Source organism: Hippichthys cyanospilos, chromosome 21, assembly GCF_059441005.1.
Source record: "Hippichthys cyanospilos isolate Australia breed blue-spotted pipefish chromosome 21, RoL_Hcya_1.0, whole genome shotgun sequence".
Classification (NCBI taxonomy): Eukaryota; Metazoa; Chordata; class Actinopteri; order Syngnathiformes; family Syngnathidae; genus Hippichthys; species Hippichthys cyanospilos.
The window spans coordinates 6,736,579-6,754,563 of NC_142389.1; the positions used below are offsets into that span (position 1 = coordinate 6,736,579).

General features: G+C 39.5%; 1 protein-coding gene across 1 annotated transcript in view; it reads right to left on the bottom strand.

The window, feature by feature from the left end:
- Positions 1-620: 620 nt before the first annotated feature.
- crybg2 (crystallin beta-gamma domain containing 2) overlaps positions 621-17,985 on the bottom strand; it is a 33,278-nt gene continuing 15,913 nt past the window's right edge. Inside the window, exons 5-25 of the mRNA XM_088405589.1 lie at positions 16,000-16,439; positions 15,474-15,871; positions 13,543-14,268; positions 8,896-8,943; positions 8,467-8,585; positions 6,840-7,074; positions 6,433-6,572; positions 6,220-6,346; positions 6,085-6,120; positions 5,030-5,169; positions 4,824-4,950; positions 3,722-3,882; positions 3,519-3,645; positions 3,388-3,420; positions 3,195-3,307; positions 2,986-3,115; positions 2,770-2,909; positions 2,053-2,176; positions 1,698-1,856; positions 1,452-1,611; positions 621-1,319 (exon numbers count right to left, since the gene is read on the bottom strand). Of these exons, the coding sequence (XP_088261715.1) occupies positions 1,228-1,319; positions 1,452-1,611; positions 1,698-1,856; positions 2,053-2,176; positions 2,770-2,909; positions 2,986-3,115; positions 3,195-3,307; positions 3,388-3,420; positions 3,519-3,645; positions 3,722-3,882; positions 4,824-4,950; positions 5,030-5,169; positions 6,085-6,120; positions 6,220-6,346; positions 6,433-6,572; positions 6,840-7,074; positions 8,467-8,585; positions 8,896-8,943; positions 13,543-14,268; positions 15,474-15,871; positions 16,000-16,439 (3,775 nt within the window). The 3' untranslated portion in view covers positions 621-1,227. The remainder of the gene's footprint in view (positions 1,320-1,451; positions 1,612-1,697; positions 1,857-2,052; positions 2,177-2,769; positions 2,910-2,985; positions 3,116-3,194; positions 3,308-3,387; positions 3,421-3,518; positions 3,646-3,721; positions 3,883-4,823; positions 4,951-5,029; positions 5,170-6,084; positions 6,121-6,219; positions 6,347-6,432; positions 6,573-6,839; positions 7,075-8,466; positions 8,586-8,895; positions 8,944-13,542; positions 14,269-15,473; positions 15,872-15,999; positions 16,440-17,985) is intronic.

Consider the following 17,985-nt stretch of genomic DNA (forward strand, 5'->3'; position numbering starts at 1 on the left):
CATATAGTCATATGAAACCATAGAAGCTCCTCATTATTAGGGACTTCCGATCGTACCGGTCCAGACTCCCTCTACACCTGCAAAGGCAGAAAAGCAACCTGACACCTTTGTGGTTATAACAAACAAAGCAGACTCCAGCCAGATTCTTTCCCAAGATCATTACGTTGCTCTTCAACCTGACAAATTAATGCATACATTTTTTTTTAAGTTTTCCATTTTTCTATACTTAGTTATAAATGATAAAAGCATTTCGACTGATTAGAAAAATGCAGCATTAAGGACAAAAACTATACAAATGGATTAGGTGCAGGGTGGGGAGGCTAGCTAAAGCAAATATTTAAAGAACTGCAGGGGAAATACAATCTTCAAAACGGAGGATGTCAATCTATCTATCTTGGTAGGTAGCAGTTAGGTTGCTAGCGAGCTAATATACTGAATATCTATTGATCTATCATGCTAACTCGCTCTCACTGGATCGCTTGCTAGGTAGAGGATAGCTAGCTCGGAAACTAGCTAGGTAGCAGGAAGCTAGCTACGTAGCAGATAGCTAGCTAGTTAAAATCGGTCTTCTCTCCCATCCATCTATCGATACGTGTGTGTTTGTGCAATGACCACAAGTATTCAGTTTAGATTTTATTAGCATTTTAAAACCACACCCTCCTTTATATATTATGACTTTAGTATCAAACAACATTGCGTTGACGTAGATATCATTTATCTCTACATATATATGTCTCTATTGCAATTTCACAAATAATACTAGAAACAGACATACACATCCCACTCAGACACACTGAGATGAGGAACACCATAAAATATTTGATGCAATATAAAAATAGCTTTAAAATATTTTGCATAGCATACATTCTTTGGCTTTATTCATCAACTGTCCATTTTAAGCATGCGTTGACTTTATACATAAAAAATATCATTTGCGGAGTGTGCGATTGTAAACTGCAGGCATCAAAAACGTAACATCATACAGTCGGATTGGCCAAACTTTTACCCCCACAAGCTATGTGTGAATACTTCTTCCCATACTCTGTGTACTACATAACACAAATATACTGCAGAATATTCTTTGGGGAGATATCGGATAAACACAACGGGCTTTGAGTAAATTAATACAGCAGCTGTGCAAGTGACTGCTCTTGGTTCTCGGAATTTCGGGTGATAGTCTGATCATGTGATAGGAAGCTTTGCCGTGTGAGCGATATTTCCTATTGCTTAGTTGATGAGCACAATTTCCCACTGTTGGCTTAGTCTTTCGTCACTTTCCGGCAGAATCACCACGTGGTCCTTGTCGTAGCTTTGACCGCCTGAAAAAAAAGAAAACACAATTCGAAAAGATGCTATGCTAGTGTTACCATGAATACACCTTTCAATATTCTGTCATATATTTGTACAGTACAGTGAAAAGTGAGCAAAATTATTTTATTTGATGTGTTGACCTTTGATATCGATGACCATTCCAGGGAACGTAATGCTGCTGATTCGTCCTCTCATCTGGGCCATCCACGTCTGCGACGGTTGTCGGGTCTCGTTCCATAAAACCAATTTGGCTCCTGGCTCAACATTGCCCATCACTTGAAGGCTCATGACTGGCGAGAGCTAAATAAAACGCAAAAAAAAATGCTGAAAAAGAAGTCGCAAACAGAACAGCATCATGCTATCAATTTATGTTTTCAACTCATTACCTTATTCTTGATGAGCCCATCCTGATAGAACCAGATGTCACTCATCGGCTCCGCCTCCGGTGTGGCCACCACTCGTCCGGACTTCATCTCCTCCACTCCACCTTGGATGGACATGAGGTAATGGCTATCTGCATTTCTGATGCGGAAAAAGTGCCGTTTCTGCAAAATATCACAGCATTGTACCATAATTACCTCGAGGAGATATTTTGTTTGTTAAAAAGCCCAAGCAAAACTGTTTTAGAATCAATTTAAGCATGCAATGATAAGCTTTCTATGAATATGAATAACAGAAATACATGCTCGAGTGTGACGGCCAAAATGTTGCGTGTAACTATAATGAGGATTGTTGACAGACCTGTCTGACTGGATACATTGAGCCAACAGATTGCACAGAGCTGAACTTGGGCCAGTTAGTGATTTCCATAGGCTCCAAAAGGAACTGACGCCCCCTATAGTTTCCAAACTCAAATAACACCCAGCTGAAAAAAGAAAAACAAAATGTTGGGGTTAGCAGAAGTTAGTCGGTTAAATAGTAAAGGACTATATTCAGGTCAGTCGGCTAAGTTTCTTCATGTGAGGTGTGCCCCAAGGCTCTGTCTTGGGGCCCATCTCATCATCATCATCTACTTCTCCCGTCCCACCCATTTTCCACTTTTTTAATATTCTCTTTCATTGTTTCAAGGATGACACCCAGCTTTTACCTCTCTTCAAATCTGTCTCACCATCCACACCATCTGTTGATCATTTCACCTCTAACGTAATGGACTTCAAAAAGTAACAAAACAAATTTCCCTAAAATGTACACTCCAAAAATAACAATTAAATTTCAAAAAATGTCCGATCGGATATTTGGGTCGATTTGACTCAACTCTCTGGTTTGTTTTGCACAAAACAACCCTGAAAAATTGTGTTTTTATATAAACCTAGAACGCTGGGTCGAATTGACCCAAATATTGGACAAAAATTGGGTTCATTTTTTATCCTTACATTTTTTTTAGAATGTTTTATGACTGCGCCTATCCTCAAACACACAAACACACACACACACACACACACACTGACTGGTTCTTACCAGCCACTGTTGACTCTGACTGAAAGAATGTGGTCATTGAAGCCCTCGGCCAACATGTTGACAAGCTCAGACTCCGCTGCGATCTCCCTTCCCTCCAAACCTTCCAGTCCAAACAATGAGATGGACGGAACCGAGAAACTCTGCCCAAAGAAATATATATCAGCTTGAGAGCCACCAGACAAAATCTCAAATCATTTGTGTGTAAACTTAACCGACCATTGGCACAGCCTTGACGGAGCGAATGAAGGTGTCCGGTGCGCAGCCCATGCTTATTAATGTGCGATAGCCACCTTCTGATAAGACATACATGGTCCCTGAAAAGTCTTTATTCTCATAGAGGACCCAGCTTCAAAAGAGACAAAGTTAATGTTAGGCATCACGGAGATTTTCTACTAACTCGTATTTGTCCCCTGAAGAGTTCTCACCTTCCTCCGACAACTCTGCAGGACTTGGTCTGGAATTCTTCCGTTACGGAATCCTGCTTATAGTTAAAGATAAGGCACTTTCCTTTGTATTCCGGCTCTGAGTACAACAATATCTGGAAAAAAAAAAAAAGGATGATTTAATATGATGAGTGCGGAGGTATTCATAAACACGTTGAAATACTAAAATACTCACTTCATTTCTGGTCCTGTTACCATCTGTTGGCGCCTAAAAGCCAAACAAATAAAATTCATCATTACCGGAATACATTTACCTAAAAAAATAAAATGAATGAAAAATATTTTTCATCATTTCTGAGGCCTCACCAAACGAACTGGCTGCACAGAGCAGATGCGAGTATCACGGGACCCCCAATCGCCGCAATTACTATAAAAGCCTTTCTCCAGGATGTACTGATTACCAGAGAAGTCCACGTGGGAGTAGGCAATCCATCTGGCAAGTCAAACATTTAATCACCAATTTACATTTATTCTACATCGTCGGCAGAATCATTTTATTTTTGACTCACATTCCACTGAACACTTGGATGGAACGGGTGTTGATCTTGTAGTCAAAAAGCTCAACATCTGGAATAGCTTCCGTCACCTCGAAGGTGTTTTCCTCTTGCTGAACGGCGCCCTCCTCTTCCTCCGGCTGCTCAAACATCACCATTAAGGGGTCGCTCAAGTCCTACAAAAGCAGAAAAGAAATATCGATGAATCAGACGCTATCGATTGAGCCCTGTAGCAAACGGCAAAAATCTGTAAGTAATTGACACCCAAATCAAAAGGTTTCTATTTGCTTATAGATTGTTAACATTGCAGCAAAGCCATATTTTTCCAGGCCTTGCCTGACTAAACAGAATCATTGCCTTCACTTTTGTTTATCGGCCGCTAGATGGCGCTGATAACATTTATTTATTGTTGCATACAGCATTTACTGTAATACCGTTATCGGCCATCAGGTGACACTAATAACATTTATTTATTGTTACTAACGGCGAGACTATACAACATGTAAGGCAATAGGACCTATTAAACAATATGATCAATATAAACTATCATTAGCGGTAAGCATTAAGGTGTGATTGTTGCTCTTTGTTTAAGGACTGTAGAAAGTAATAATTTACATGGGCTGGCATTGTTGTAATTGTGTGTGTTTTATTTTTAATGTACAGTAGTGCTTCCCAAACACTCAAGCATCACTGCAAAGAATACTAATTTGACTTCATACAATCATTAAAAATGATGCAAAGCTTTTGTTCCTCTATATTATCGAAAGCACAGTTTAAATGGTACAAATGTACTTAAATATATTAAATGAAAAAAAATACTCTTCTAAATAAACAAAATTATTTGCCTTAGTATGTGTAAACAGGTCTTAAAAATGAAATGAAAATGCATTATACTGATTACAAGTTACACAACTTGGATTAAAAACAAAGTCGAAATAGGCATAGCTTTGTTTCAACGTCTCCAATTTTGTTTTGCATGCTGAAAATTGCATTTATTCCCGTGATTCTTCCTGCGGCACGCTAACTACACTTTTGAGAACCGCTGGTTTAGCATATTTGCAATTTATGCTGTTTATGAAAAAATGGAAGTCAAAAATAAGCATCCCTTCCAACTTACAGCTTGTAGGACCCTAACGGAGCGCAGCTCAGAGTTGGAGCCTCCCCACACCCTCCAGTCGTGGTACTCGCCCTCCTCCAGCAGATACTGATGGCCTCTAAATCCTTCCTTCTCATAACCCACCCAACTACATCAAAAAGAGGCGCACATGTTAAAGACAAACAAAACATATTTAGCGATAACAAACATTTCAAGGCAGCGCTCACATTCCTCCGTGCACTTTCAGGGAGCCCACAGAGTACATGAAGGCACCCTGCTGCCTGTCCATGCGGGTCATAAAGTCTTTCATGCTCGTGGTGAGAATCCTTGATTTGCCAGTGAAATACGATCTTTCGAAAATCTCAATCTGTAGATGAAGAACATAAGGTTATTGTTTGGTGAAGCTCATGTCATATTGACCATGCATATGTTTCTTTTTCTGTGTCTATTGGAATTAATATAAAATCCTCAACTAAATAGTCATTGTTTCAAAAACGGTTGATCCTTTTATTACACTTTTTTCCAGTACAATATAACTATTGACATTTTTTCCCATCAATCTTAGTCTGCCTTTTTGCCAGTGACATCTAAATTTAGTTGCAAACTTAGCAGAGAACTTAATATTTTCCTGTCACAAATTACATAACCTGAGATTTAGATGTTTTCCCCTCTATAGATGTGTTTAACAGCTCATATTCAAAATTTAAAAAAAAAGACTACATTCAGCTCAATCAGCTATGTTTCTTCATATCAGGTGTGCCCCAAGGCTCTGTACCGGGACCCCTTCCCATCATCATCTACCTCACCCGTCTCCCGCTCACTTCAAAGCAGGACTCACATTCCTCCACAGAGTACATGAAGGCACCCCGCTGACTGTCCACTCGGGTCATAAAGTCTCTCAATTTTTTTTTTAAACTATTGAAAAAACTTACCAAAGCTGACTCATCACTAAAGGCATTTTTTTTCACCAATCTTTGTCTACCTTTGTGCCAGTGACTCTCCTCTAAATTTAGTTGCAAAGTTTGCAGAGTTCACCTGCCACTGGAATTCAATAGAACTGTATTAATAGTTGTTTCTTTTTGAATGCTATGAAATTTGAATTGATATCCAATAATGCTGTTCTGTTTTCAGAGCTTCAATTGCAAGCCATTCACCCTTCACCTTCTATTTCAAATTAAAATATAAAACCATGCAGTAATACCGTTTTTCCAATATCTTAGTTAATCTTTCTAACATAAATGACCAGATGCAATATACAGAATACAGTGCATAGCTTTCTTACTTTTGGTTCACTTATGTTTTCCACTCTTGGTTCTCCCTATGGAGAAAAACAATAGAACAGCACAATTATTTACCGCCCATACATCAAAGTACTTTTGATGTACGTAATGTCGATTTACTTGTACGTGTGACTTACTACTTTGAGTGGATGCAATGATCCCACATAAGGCTGTTCTACACCCCAAGATGCAGGATTGGAATATCCCCCCACCTCCAACACACGCGGCGAGCCCTCAAAAAATGGTTTGGAAAACACGAGCCACCTGTGGAGAATCATGAACTAAAATCATCACGCTGTGACATGTGACTTTCTTCACTGTGCAAGAAAATGCATGTTTTCATTACTCACAGCCCGGCATTAATGATGATGGAGTTAGCCTTGATAGGGAATCCAAAAATTCTAGCATCCTCTGATGTATCTCTGAAGATGACCTTTTTACCTTCAGCGTTCTCCTCTGGGAAGAGGCTGATTTCAGGGACACTGTAGTCCTGGAAGATGAGAAGCTAAATTAAATCACAACTCTACAACCATTGCAAATATATTCAAAATAACTACTCCTCCAAAATATTTTAACAAACTGATTTTGTAATACATTATAAATAGTGCTAAAATATTGTTCCCCAGCTTTCTGGTGAAGAGGTGCACCTTACTACCACTAGATGTCGCTAGTACATTCTAGTTTAAATTGGAATTCTAGTATAATTTGTTCAGTACACTGAACAAAATAAAAAGGAGGTGAGATGACTGTTCCTTACCCTCACTGCTCTTCGAACAGATCCGATGATGAACCTCTTGGCTGGTTTCGCTTGAGTCTGTTGTTCGCTTGTTTCTCCGCTCTGTTCATCCTTTTTTTCTTCAGCCGCTTTTTGTCCCTTCACCTTCTGCTCGCCCTCCGCCTCCGCTTGCTGGAAAGGGCAGGTGATCTCGATATCACCCTCATCCAGGGCGATCTTCTCTCCTTTAAAATTACGTTTCTCATACAGCACCCATCTAGAAAAAAGCGGGAAGCTGTCAGTTTTATGTTCAAGTTCCAGAAATTATTTGAGCTAGCACAACGGTGCTCAAATTGTGGTATGTGAAGGCACTTGTGAGATACTAAGAGGATTTCTGTTGGTATCAGTAATCTAATTCATGATTTCTAATGCCGTAACAGGAAAAGTATTTATTTATTTATTTATTTTTCAAATTGAGAGCAAATGACTTTGAACATAAAGCAATTCATATCTAAAGTGTGGTATAGTGACTACTTTGCAAACACAAAACAAGAACACAGTCAAAATAAAAAATGCACTCCTGTGAAGTTTTTATCGATATTCTTTTCTATGTATTCTTAATTGATCTAATATTAGATTTATTGTTCATATTATTAACATGCTATCTGCAGCGCTACCAATTTTGTTGTATAAAATGACAAACGACAATGACAAAGGCATTCTATTCTACTGGCACTATTCTACAGTATGTTTTGGAATTGCTGAATGTTTGGAGTTTGCATGTTCTCCCTGAGCCTGCTTGGAGTCTCTCCAGGCACTCTGGCTTCCTCCCACACTCCAAAAATATGCATGGCAGGTGTGTTGGACATACTAGGTGTGATTGGGTGCGCACATTTTTTTTTTTTTTTGTCTTTGGCACGCAGTTTGGGGTTCCCCCTGCATACTACTCGCAGTCGTTCAGGATAGGCACCAGCAAGCCTGTAACCCTTGTGAGGATAAGCTGCCCTAGAAAATCGATGGATGGATAAAATACCCTTATACCGCTAAAATGTAGTTCCAAAGTATATTAACTCAGACATGGATGGCTCAGCCTTCTGTTTTGGTTCGGCACTTGACTGAAAAAAATATTTCCCAAGGGGTAGATCATTGCACTATCTTTATGTTTTAGTTTGATTGCCTACCTGATTATTTACTCGATTACGGAATGTAGTCCGCTCGGGGAAGTGCGGTATTACTATGGATATGACGATAAAATTCTTGAATCTTGAATTGAGAAAAGTTTAAGAAGCACCGATCGAGGCGAATACACCTTGAAAGGTGACCATGGTCTCACAGTGCTCACATTGTGGGTAAAAGGTCTAAACCGCCAATGTGCTTCTTAAATATTCGTGTGGGTGTGTTAACTATTGAAGGCATGTGGATGGATTGTCGAGACAAAACCCGAGCACACCTTTAAATAAGGGTTTAATGAGAAACAATGACTCTATTTTCAGCTTTGAGATTTGCATTTTAACAACGATGAAATTTGCATTCGGCATGAGGGGAAAAAATGGACGCGTGTTCCCTGGTCTATGTCATGGTAACTATCTCTAGTGTTTAGATAACTTGTAGAGCAGTGAACTTGAGGCTTCTTTTAATTCTGCTTGGAAGTGTGTAATCGGTCTCCTACCCTCCTCTGACCACCCGGATGGAGATGGTCTCCTGCAGCTCCCAAGATGTGGCGTCAACAACATCACTACTCAATTCGATCCTCTGGCCACACATCCCGGGCCGGTCAAAAATATACATCTGCACAAAAAGTAATCACAGTTTTGCTACAATGACAAATCCATGGTAATATGTCAAAGCTTTGCTAATGTAGAATTATCCAGCTATTAAAATATGGTACTCGTGAGATTTACAACAGAGGGAAAATGAACCTCTAAAGACTTTAAAGGAGAACGTTAAGGTACAGATTCCAGGGTAGGTTTTTGAATGGTGGTGGAATTCGGTTTCAGCTGATTTTCAACATGTGATCTGTCAGCAAATGTCATCTAGAAATGTAGACTTGCACACAGAGTACAAGGTAGACAATCAAAGAATTTGTGGAGGGACTCACCTTCCCAGGACGAGGATTGAGCTTTCCATGTTCCTTTTCTTTGGTGAGCTGAGGACAAAACATACATACCCATTAATTTTGAGATTTTAATCCATTGTAGTGAAATTATTAACGTCCAGAACGGCGAGTAAAAGCAAGCTTTTTACTGGCTTGATTTCTGTTGCTAGGGTGACGCAATACCTGCAATAATCTAAATATTTTCTATCGCGCTTCTTTAAACTGTCCATTAAATGTGAACTGCACACAAGATCTGCACACATTATATTTTAATATACATTAGCTTTGTTTTTATTGCAGCAAAGGAAATAATAAAAGTTCCCCATTACACAAGTTCAAAGGCAACAATGTTCAAAGGAATTTCCTCGCCACGACCACATCTCTTCGACAGACAAACAATCATTAATCTGTACCTGTTTAACCTGATGCCCGGCGCTGTTTTCGCGCGCTGATAATGAGAGTGCATGCAGCACACAAACAACAACGAATGAATGAAGTCACTGTACAGTTCACTGTTTACACATTGTCCCTTATATGCTAGCGGAATGTTTGGATACTCGTCCACAAGGGGCCCGATGCGCATTTTTGCGCGCGTGCGTGTGTCTGCTTGGTTTCGGGTATCACTCAAATGATTCCGTTAGAGCTCAGGGGGGAAAGCAGGCTGCATTGTATTATTGTTAACCTAGTAGCTACTAGGGAATCAATTACTTGTCACAAAGCGCGCACAAGTACCATCAGTATCGCAAGACGTTTTTAAGACGTCAGTGAACTTTTGTTCCAAGATGTCACAATTCACGTCACAAAGGGTCATTAAGGCTTGTATGTCTGTTAGCCTTGATATTAAATGCCATTTCGCAATGCAGGACGATTTGTTTTTATGCCCTTTTGTTTTGTCTATCTTACAAATTGAATTCCTTCTGTGAGATCTTTGTCAGATATCAACAGATGATCACAAGTCCCCTCCTAGACATGACTTCTTAGGATGTTTGGCGCACCAATCTTGCTTTGTTTTTGTAAATAAATCATAGAAATTAACTATGGGCCGGAAGTTGCTTCGGTCTTAAAGACTAACCCTGTGAATGACCACAATAATAATTGAACAGGGTAGGAAACACATTTTATATATATATATATATATATATATATATATATATATATATATATATATATATATATATATATATATAACCCTAACCCTAACCCTATGCTGCCACGATTTAACCTGACGATCCGTTTAAGAACATTTTAATAATTCACTGCCAGTGATGGTTAGCCTGATCAAGCTTGGCCACAGTCAATGTCACTTTGCTTGTTCTCTACGAAATATCTTGCCAAACTTGCAATAATCATACACTCACATAGGAAGACATGTGTACAGGGTTCTGACCATGTTGTTTTTAGGGTGGGAACCTTTATGTAAATTAGTGACTTCTAAAATCAAATAAAAAAAAAAAGAGGGTTCGGAGGGTCTGCTTCAGAGAACAGTAGAATTGACCTTGTACAGTCCTTCTCCGTTCTCCTCATGAATGAGAAAGAAAAAAATGCCTTCTCTCTTTCTATGTGTATAGTTTCTCACAAACGGGAAAACGAGCCAATCCCACATAGGAAGGTTGCAATCCGGATTCAAATTCCTAATCTCGAATATTTCTTCTGTGCAACCGCATTGTGCAATTTCAGAAAAAATGAACGTCGACATTTACCTACTGAACAAACTAAATAGAAAAGAAAAACATCAGCCAAAACAGATGATTATTTTTGTCAGATGTCAAGTCCGCTTCATCAAATATTAACAAGTGCAAAGCAAACACAAAAGCTGGGGTGTGGCCTTGTGTCATAGATGTAGACAGATAGCTGAAATGGGTGTGGAGCGTTAGGAGAACATTGCCGAAAAAAAGACGAGAGAAGCGGTGTGCCCTCAAGCCTGCTGTGTCACTGATGGTTTAAATGCATGAAGACGTTAGCAGAATGTAAGCTTCTTAATGCTCCGTCAACAGCGATATCAGTTGTGGATCAACGAGTGTACTTTGTGCCTCCTGGTTTCCCAGCATGCACCATTTTCCCTCGGTACACAGAGGAGGAGGATGAAGTTATAAATCACATCCTTGTACATTCTTGTTATAAAAGCGCACATAAACGGACAAAGGTGCACACATGCAATAGTGTTTAATGTCACGATGCGTCAATAATATTCCATGACTGGAGGTGCCTATTAGCTACAATGAAGTCAATAACTTTCTATATTTTACTTCTTCTTCTGCTGCTCTTGTGTCTTGTTCGTGGTTGACTGCTCTCTACTGATTAATTTGACAACTTTAAAACTGAGCCTTGACAGGTTACATCCCGGGGTAATACAGCCCTAGTGCTTTCTGGTGAAGTTTATAACTTTATTTCCCTTCTTTTGGGGACCTCCATGTGTTAGTATCATCTTAATATGCCTGCTAACTACTAAATTAACATGTATTTTTAAGCAAACAAATAGCATTGGCTATTTGGTTAGTAGTTATGCGCCAGGACAACAGATTTAGCCGTCAACATGGTCTTTGCATACATATGTTTTTTCGAGGTACAGCTGTTGTATGACAAGTCAACAATGCAATATTTTAATATTACTTTAGTTTTGTAACTCTTTTTTTAATTGGACAAACTTGTGATAGTATGAGTGTAGAAATCGGTGGTGCAAACATGGTTCAGGCGAAGCGTCGAGGTGGATATTTTTAGTGGCCCCATTTTTAAAGTTGACTTACCCTGCTTGGTCAATTTTTTCCATAGCCCTGGTGCAGGTCGGAAGATTTGCAAAGAGGTTAGTGCTGGTGTGGCGGTGATCCTTTTATTTTTTTTAAATGTGGTGTACAAGTTGCACAATTACAGTCTTGACACGGCGGTAAAACAACAGTGCCTCCAAACGCCATTCCTGATTCTTGTAATTTTAGCAATGCAATAATTCAGAAGACTCGATATCCACTGAATATTTATGACTAAAATACACTGAACCAGCTGTCAACCCTGTGCCAGGTTTAGATGTGTTTTGAGCAACTTTCTGTCACCAAATTGTCAGTTCGCAAAACGCATCTCCAAGACAATCACGCCGACCCAACCTAGCTTGGCAGAGACCTGCCTTCCAAATTTGCAAACCCAAAGCAAGCATTATAAAAATAGAGTCTTAAATATTCAGGAGGGCCTAAATCACAGCCAGAATTGAAAAGAGCAAAGTGGTTTCATGTAGTATGCTTTTCCTGTCTGAATTTGTGAATGGTACGACTACCAAACTAATTGGGTTCACTACCTCAAATCGTACCATATATTAAGTTTAAAACTACATCTGGACTCCTTTGTTGTTTTCTTGGATATTTGTCTATACAGTAGTATACAGTACAATATATGGCTTTACTCTGTACTGTTTTTCCTCCAAATCTAAAAAGCTGACATATTTGCTTAACAGCCACAAAGCATTGCTGACATGCCTTTACAGTATATGACTAAATATCTTAAACTCAATCAAACATCTGTGTGTGGGTGGTTACCAGTAATCATCTGTCAAAGTTAATAGAGGCCATTAAAGTACTTTAGTGTCTTAGCAACACTGCGTTCCTTTCACACCTTGGTCTTAGCTGTCAAATGATTCTTTCTTGTAAGAATAGTAATATATACATTCTGTATACTTGTTGGTTTGTAGTTTGTGTTTTTTTTTTAATACTTCTTCCATTTTGTCTAGCAATATCAATTTTTGTTCCACCACAACTGCAGTCACTTTTCAAGCCTTGGATGCAGATGTTGTTTACTCACTTGTGCAAACATTGCTATAAAAACGACTGGCGGTAGCTGTAGAGTATTTTTGTGGCAGCAGGAGCTGACACTCCTTTTTGTGCAAATGGCATATTAAAAGTCTGATCAGAGAATCGGGTTTTGCCACTTTGTAACAGTTTCACAAGCATTTGCTCAGTGGTTCCTCACTTAATTAGGGTAATAGAGAAAAGTGAAAATAAATATATCAACACACAGACTCTCAGACTCTCTCTTATCTATCAATAAAAATCATTTGAAGAGTCCTATTGCATGCCCTTTTTATGTCATCTTGCAATTTTCAACAATCATTAATCACTCAATTGCAAGCAATGCGAACTATACATCCCACAATGACATTAAGTCATTCTTTGCCTTTGACGGCCATAGACATCAAATATTATAAATGAGTTGGCAGTAAATTAGTTGTTTTTACTAGTTTTATTTGAAAAACAACAGTATTATTTGTCATTCAATAATACACTGAAATTTGGACTTCAATATGTGCTTATATTCAAATTAAAAAGTGAAATAAATACCGTATGCCACAGTGGGGCACACCAATGGTTCTTTGCATGTTTGAACAAACAACCAGCAAATGATGTCACCTGTCTCACCTACTGTAAAAATCAAGTTTTTTTCTTTCCCGAGTGCAATGGCAACTTACTGCACAAAGGACGATAGGTATGCGGCACACACCTGCTCAAAACTGTTGATTGCACAAATAAGCAAAACGTTACTGCGCATACACCCATTATTCAGGAACCGTGCAAGGATCCAACATTTTAAAAGATATCTATCGATTGAAAAATGACATTAATAAGCCAGCGAGCTTGAAAGAGTAACTTGTGAATATGTGGCTATACTCACATAAGCATCGGGAAAGGCTCTGTATTTAACATTCTTCTCCGGCTCGGGTTTTTGGATTTGAGATCCTCTGAGCAGGTTGCTGTTGATCATGGAATTCGGTTGAGGGCCCAACGAAATGGAATCGTGACTGAAGCTCCTCTGCAGCGAAGGGGTATTAATTGCACTCGCGCCAATTCCCTGGCCGACCGTCTGGCCAAACTTTGAGTAGGAGGACGGCTCCGGGGTGGGGAAGAGCCGGTGATTCTCCAAAGACGTCGTGGGGCTGAGAAGACGAGAGGTGCTGCTACCAGAAGCCGCCGACGTGATGCTCTGTTGCGAGGGGAGACTCTTGCGAGCGCTGAGGTCGTCGGACCCGCTGGAGAAGCTGGATGAGGAGGGGGGCGAATTCAAGAGAAAAGATAGGCGCTCAAAACGAGATGATGAGTCTGTCGCGGCGTTGGCTTCGCTGAGCTCCTTCAGAAGATTGGAAGAGCCCATCTCCGGTAGCGAGCCGCTACGGAAGACCGAGCGATGGAACTTGCTGTTCTCCTGCGGTTGATCCACGGAGGAGGATTTGTAACTGCCGAAGATGACGCTGTTGTCCAGACGGGAGTTGGAGGAGGACTGCTGCGCGGCATTTCCGTTGAGTGATTTGTGCTCGTCCGAAGAGTCGGAGGATTTTCTCATAAGAATACTGTTGGTGGCAGATGCTCTGACGGGCAGGTCTCTTGTTACAGATTGCTCCTGCTGAGAAGTTGGAAAAACAGGAGAAGAATAAACATTCAGCCGTTGACTTCTTAAGTGAGACGCGGAGTTTGCTTTTATATAACACAAGAACTTCAATTAGCATAGCCCCGTGCAGTCAATCAAATTAATTCGATTAATTGGACGTTTTGATGATTTCAAAATGACCTTAGTCATGAATCATTACCATATTGCTCAATGAGCGATTTACAAGACGGGTTTACAATTGTTACTACAACTTAAATGTGGCTTTTTAGCAAGTTAAGCATGAGTTATGTTATGTTGACCTAAAAACAAGTAAAATCATTGGAAATTTTTGCAACATTTTGCATGGGAATATTTTTTTAATACATGTTGGTTTTACTACTTCAGTTAAAATCAATTAAAATCGAATTATTCTTAGTTAAAAAACAAAAAAATACAAATCGACCAGCCCTAATTTAGCATTTGAAAAAAAAAATCTCTTTCAAGCAGATGCACCTCCCCTGAATATGTAGTTTATTCATTCAAATGTTTTTATTTGCTTGTAAAGGCACAATAATTAATCACCAACAAATTAATTACCCCCAAAAAATCAGTAATTATTTTTGCCAATTGATTAATCAGAGAGATTGTCCAAATGTTCAGAATTTAACCCTTGTCTAGAAATATTCTAATTGAATCTTTTTCCCTCTATGTTGAATCAAAACAAAGCCAACAACTTGAGCCAACAAATGCTTTCTTTGTCTTTGGAAAACAATCATCACGATTCTTGCTGATTTTCTGCCAGCAACAAAATCATAATTTGTTCATTTTTTGCATTGTCAATTAAAAAAAAAAGTCATATTTTTTTAAACAAAGAGATGGAAATTAAAGCATGCTTTTATCATTATTAACTTCCTTAAAACGATCTTTAGTTCCAGCCCTCATTGTTTTATAAGTATGGCAATTAAAAAAAACAACACCTGCAAAATGTCTTTCGAAGGATACAAATCGTCCATTTGTAATTACAGCGTCAAGGGGATATAAAGTCAACATTATAATATAATTGTAGTTGCAGGTGAATGAAAAAGAACGTTATATACATTCCTCCAGATAGATGCTACTAACAGAACGTTACTATGTTAGGGCGCCAGACATTTTTTGGACTGGCTTGTGAAAGCGCTCCTGTCGGGTTAGGCTGTAAACAACATATGATAATGCTTCCACCCGATATAAAAACGTAATACCTTCTTCATTAACTCCATGGGCGAGCGCGTGTCTCTGGCGGAGCTTCTCTTCAGGCCCAGATCAGCAGGTAACGTATAAATTCCATTGAGGGCAGCGGCGCCGGTCTCCATCCTCTTCGCGGGACTCGAGAGGTCGGAGGCGACGGGGCCGGGGGCGTCCTCAACAATGGGCGGCAAGGCGGGGACGGGGGCCGGGGCCGGCCCGCGCAGACCGCTGCTTCTGGGCCTCAACGAGGGCCCCATGCTCTTGAGCGTATCCACCAGGTTGTCCATGTCGGACTGGTTGCCGTCCGGGTCGGGGGAGGCCGGGGGTGTGGAGAAGGCGGGAGCCGCTGGGTCGTCGAGCTCCACGAGCGTGGCTTTAAACACGCCGGTAAAACAGGATGCGTCGGTGTCGTCTGAAACACAAGGTGGTTGTGAGTCCTGGCATGATTTAATTTGCTCTGCCTCTCCCTCCCACCATCCTTGTCTTTCACCTGCAGGTGCAGCACAAACCTCCCACCCCAAAACGCTCCACCCTACTAACCTCTTGGCTGTCTGCCAAGCTCACTTTGGCTGCTGTAGCTGTATGACGTGGCCTCGGGAAGAACGGAGGAAGAGTAGATGCCGGAGGAGCTATCCGACAGTCTGTAACTCGGACTGGCGGGCGATAATGGTTCTTCTTTCGGCATAAATCTGGATACGCCCTCAAATGAACTTTTCCAGCTATGGTCGCCGACAAGTGTTGTTCCGTTTGATTCCGTCCTGCTGAAATTCACCAAATCCTGTTTGGTGGCGTTTTCGCGCACCAACGATACTTTACGGAATCGGTTTCGAGATTCGTCCAGTTTATCTGGAGGGGAATTTTTCATGGAGAGCGTGGTGCTTAGGCTGCTGTAGCCCGGATTCATTTTGACATCGGGTTCTTGCTCAGCGTTTGTCTTGGGGATGTTTGCATTCAAGGATTCAGAAGATGCAGTGGGCGATCTGGGGGAAAACATGAAAAATTCATAAATAAAATGGAATAAATAAACGATTTCATTTGTAGTGTCTCGTAGCAGGCAAAACCTGAAGAACTCAGCATATATCATGTGGATGGCATCTTGGAAAAATAATGTGCGTATATATAATGTACGGAAAATGGTTTCGGACTACGTTTAAATCAGACCAACACATTGTTTTTGTTTTGGGATATCTCATCCTTCACACTTGTCCACTTGCAGGAATTCACAGATGTTATTTTAAAGATTTGCCATTTCTGACATGACATCGCGCTTGAAAAGGGCTCTGCTGAAGAATCAGTGAAATGTTGGGCATTGTTTTTCTTTCAGTTACATGCTATGGAGGTATCCTTAAAGAATGTGTGCAATGACTAATATTTCCATTCAGAGATTCAAAGCCTCAAGCTATTTACAACAATCACCAAAGCATGTTTACATATACTCCAATAACCTTATCCCTATGATATGAAATGGGATTATATTTCAATTGAGGTGTTTACACAAGATGATTAGAGAGAAGCTAATTCGTTCCTGTTTATATGATTGCTGTAGTTACTGTTTGCTTTTTTTTCCAATAAACATAAAAAGCAAAACAGCAAGGGTGCTCTTAACATTTTGCATATATTTTTTTCTACAAAAAAAGAAAAGAAAAAGATGATTTATTTATGTATGTTCATCATTGTTTGTTAGAAGAGTTCCAAAAAGAAAAGAAAAGAAAAGAAAACAAAAAAGAAAAAAAATGACATTTGGGTGTGTTAATTGGGTCTGAGTCTAGAAAGGCAAGTGAGTCAGGCTATTTAGATGAATATATAATTGGACTTTTTTGCTTGTAATAGCACTATAAAACATTATTCTCACAACTTCTAAAAGTGTAATGCAATCCACTACAAAAACTTTATAAAAAATTTCCAGTGGTGCAAAAAATAAATAAATAAAATACAGCAATTTTATCAGAATAAATTAATGCAGTAAAAATGCAGTTTTTTAAAAATTAAGAGCAAATTAATTGGAACATTAACCAACATACTGCTGAAGTGTGTTATTGTGCTTACTTTGAAAAACATCCTTCAGTAGTCTTTTATTTTGTTGTTTTAAACAGATGCACATTGTCATCAGTGATGCAAAAATAAAATAAAATAAAAATAAAACAGCTACATGATATATCTTCTGGAGTTGCTGCAAAAATATGCCGAGATACACCCCAACAAACATAGTTCCAAAAGTTAAAACGAATCTGAGACTGTAGGCACAGCACTGTTTTAAGACCCCCCCCCATCCAAAAATTATTTGTGATGGTTATAAGGTTCTTGGTGAAAAAAAATATTTTAACGGGGGCTCATTATTGCAAATCACTGATACAGCACATCAAACGTCAGCTGCTATGGGAACTTAGCCTATTCATTACATCAAGATGGAAAACTTTATTGCAAATTCAAAACACTAACCCGTCAGCACAAACAAACCAAAACCAGTTTCGAGATTTCACCAACTTCTGTACAATAAGGGTGTGGCTGAGAAGTTGTCATTCCGAT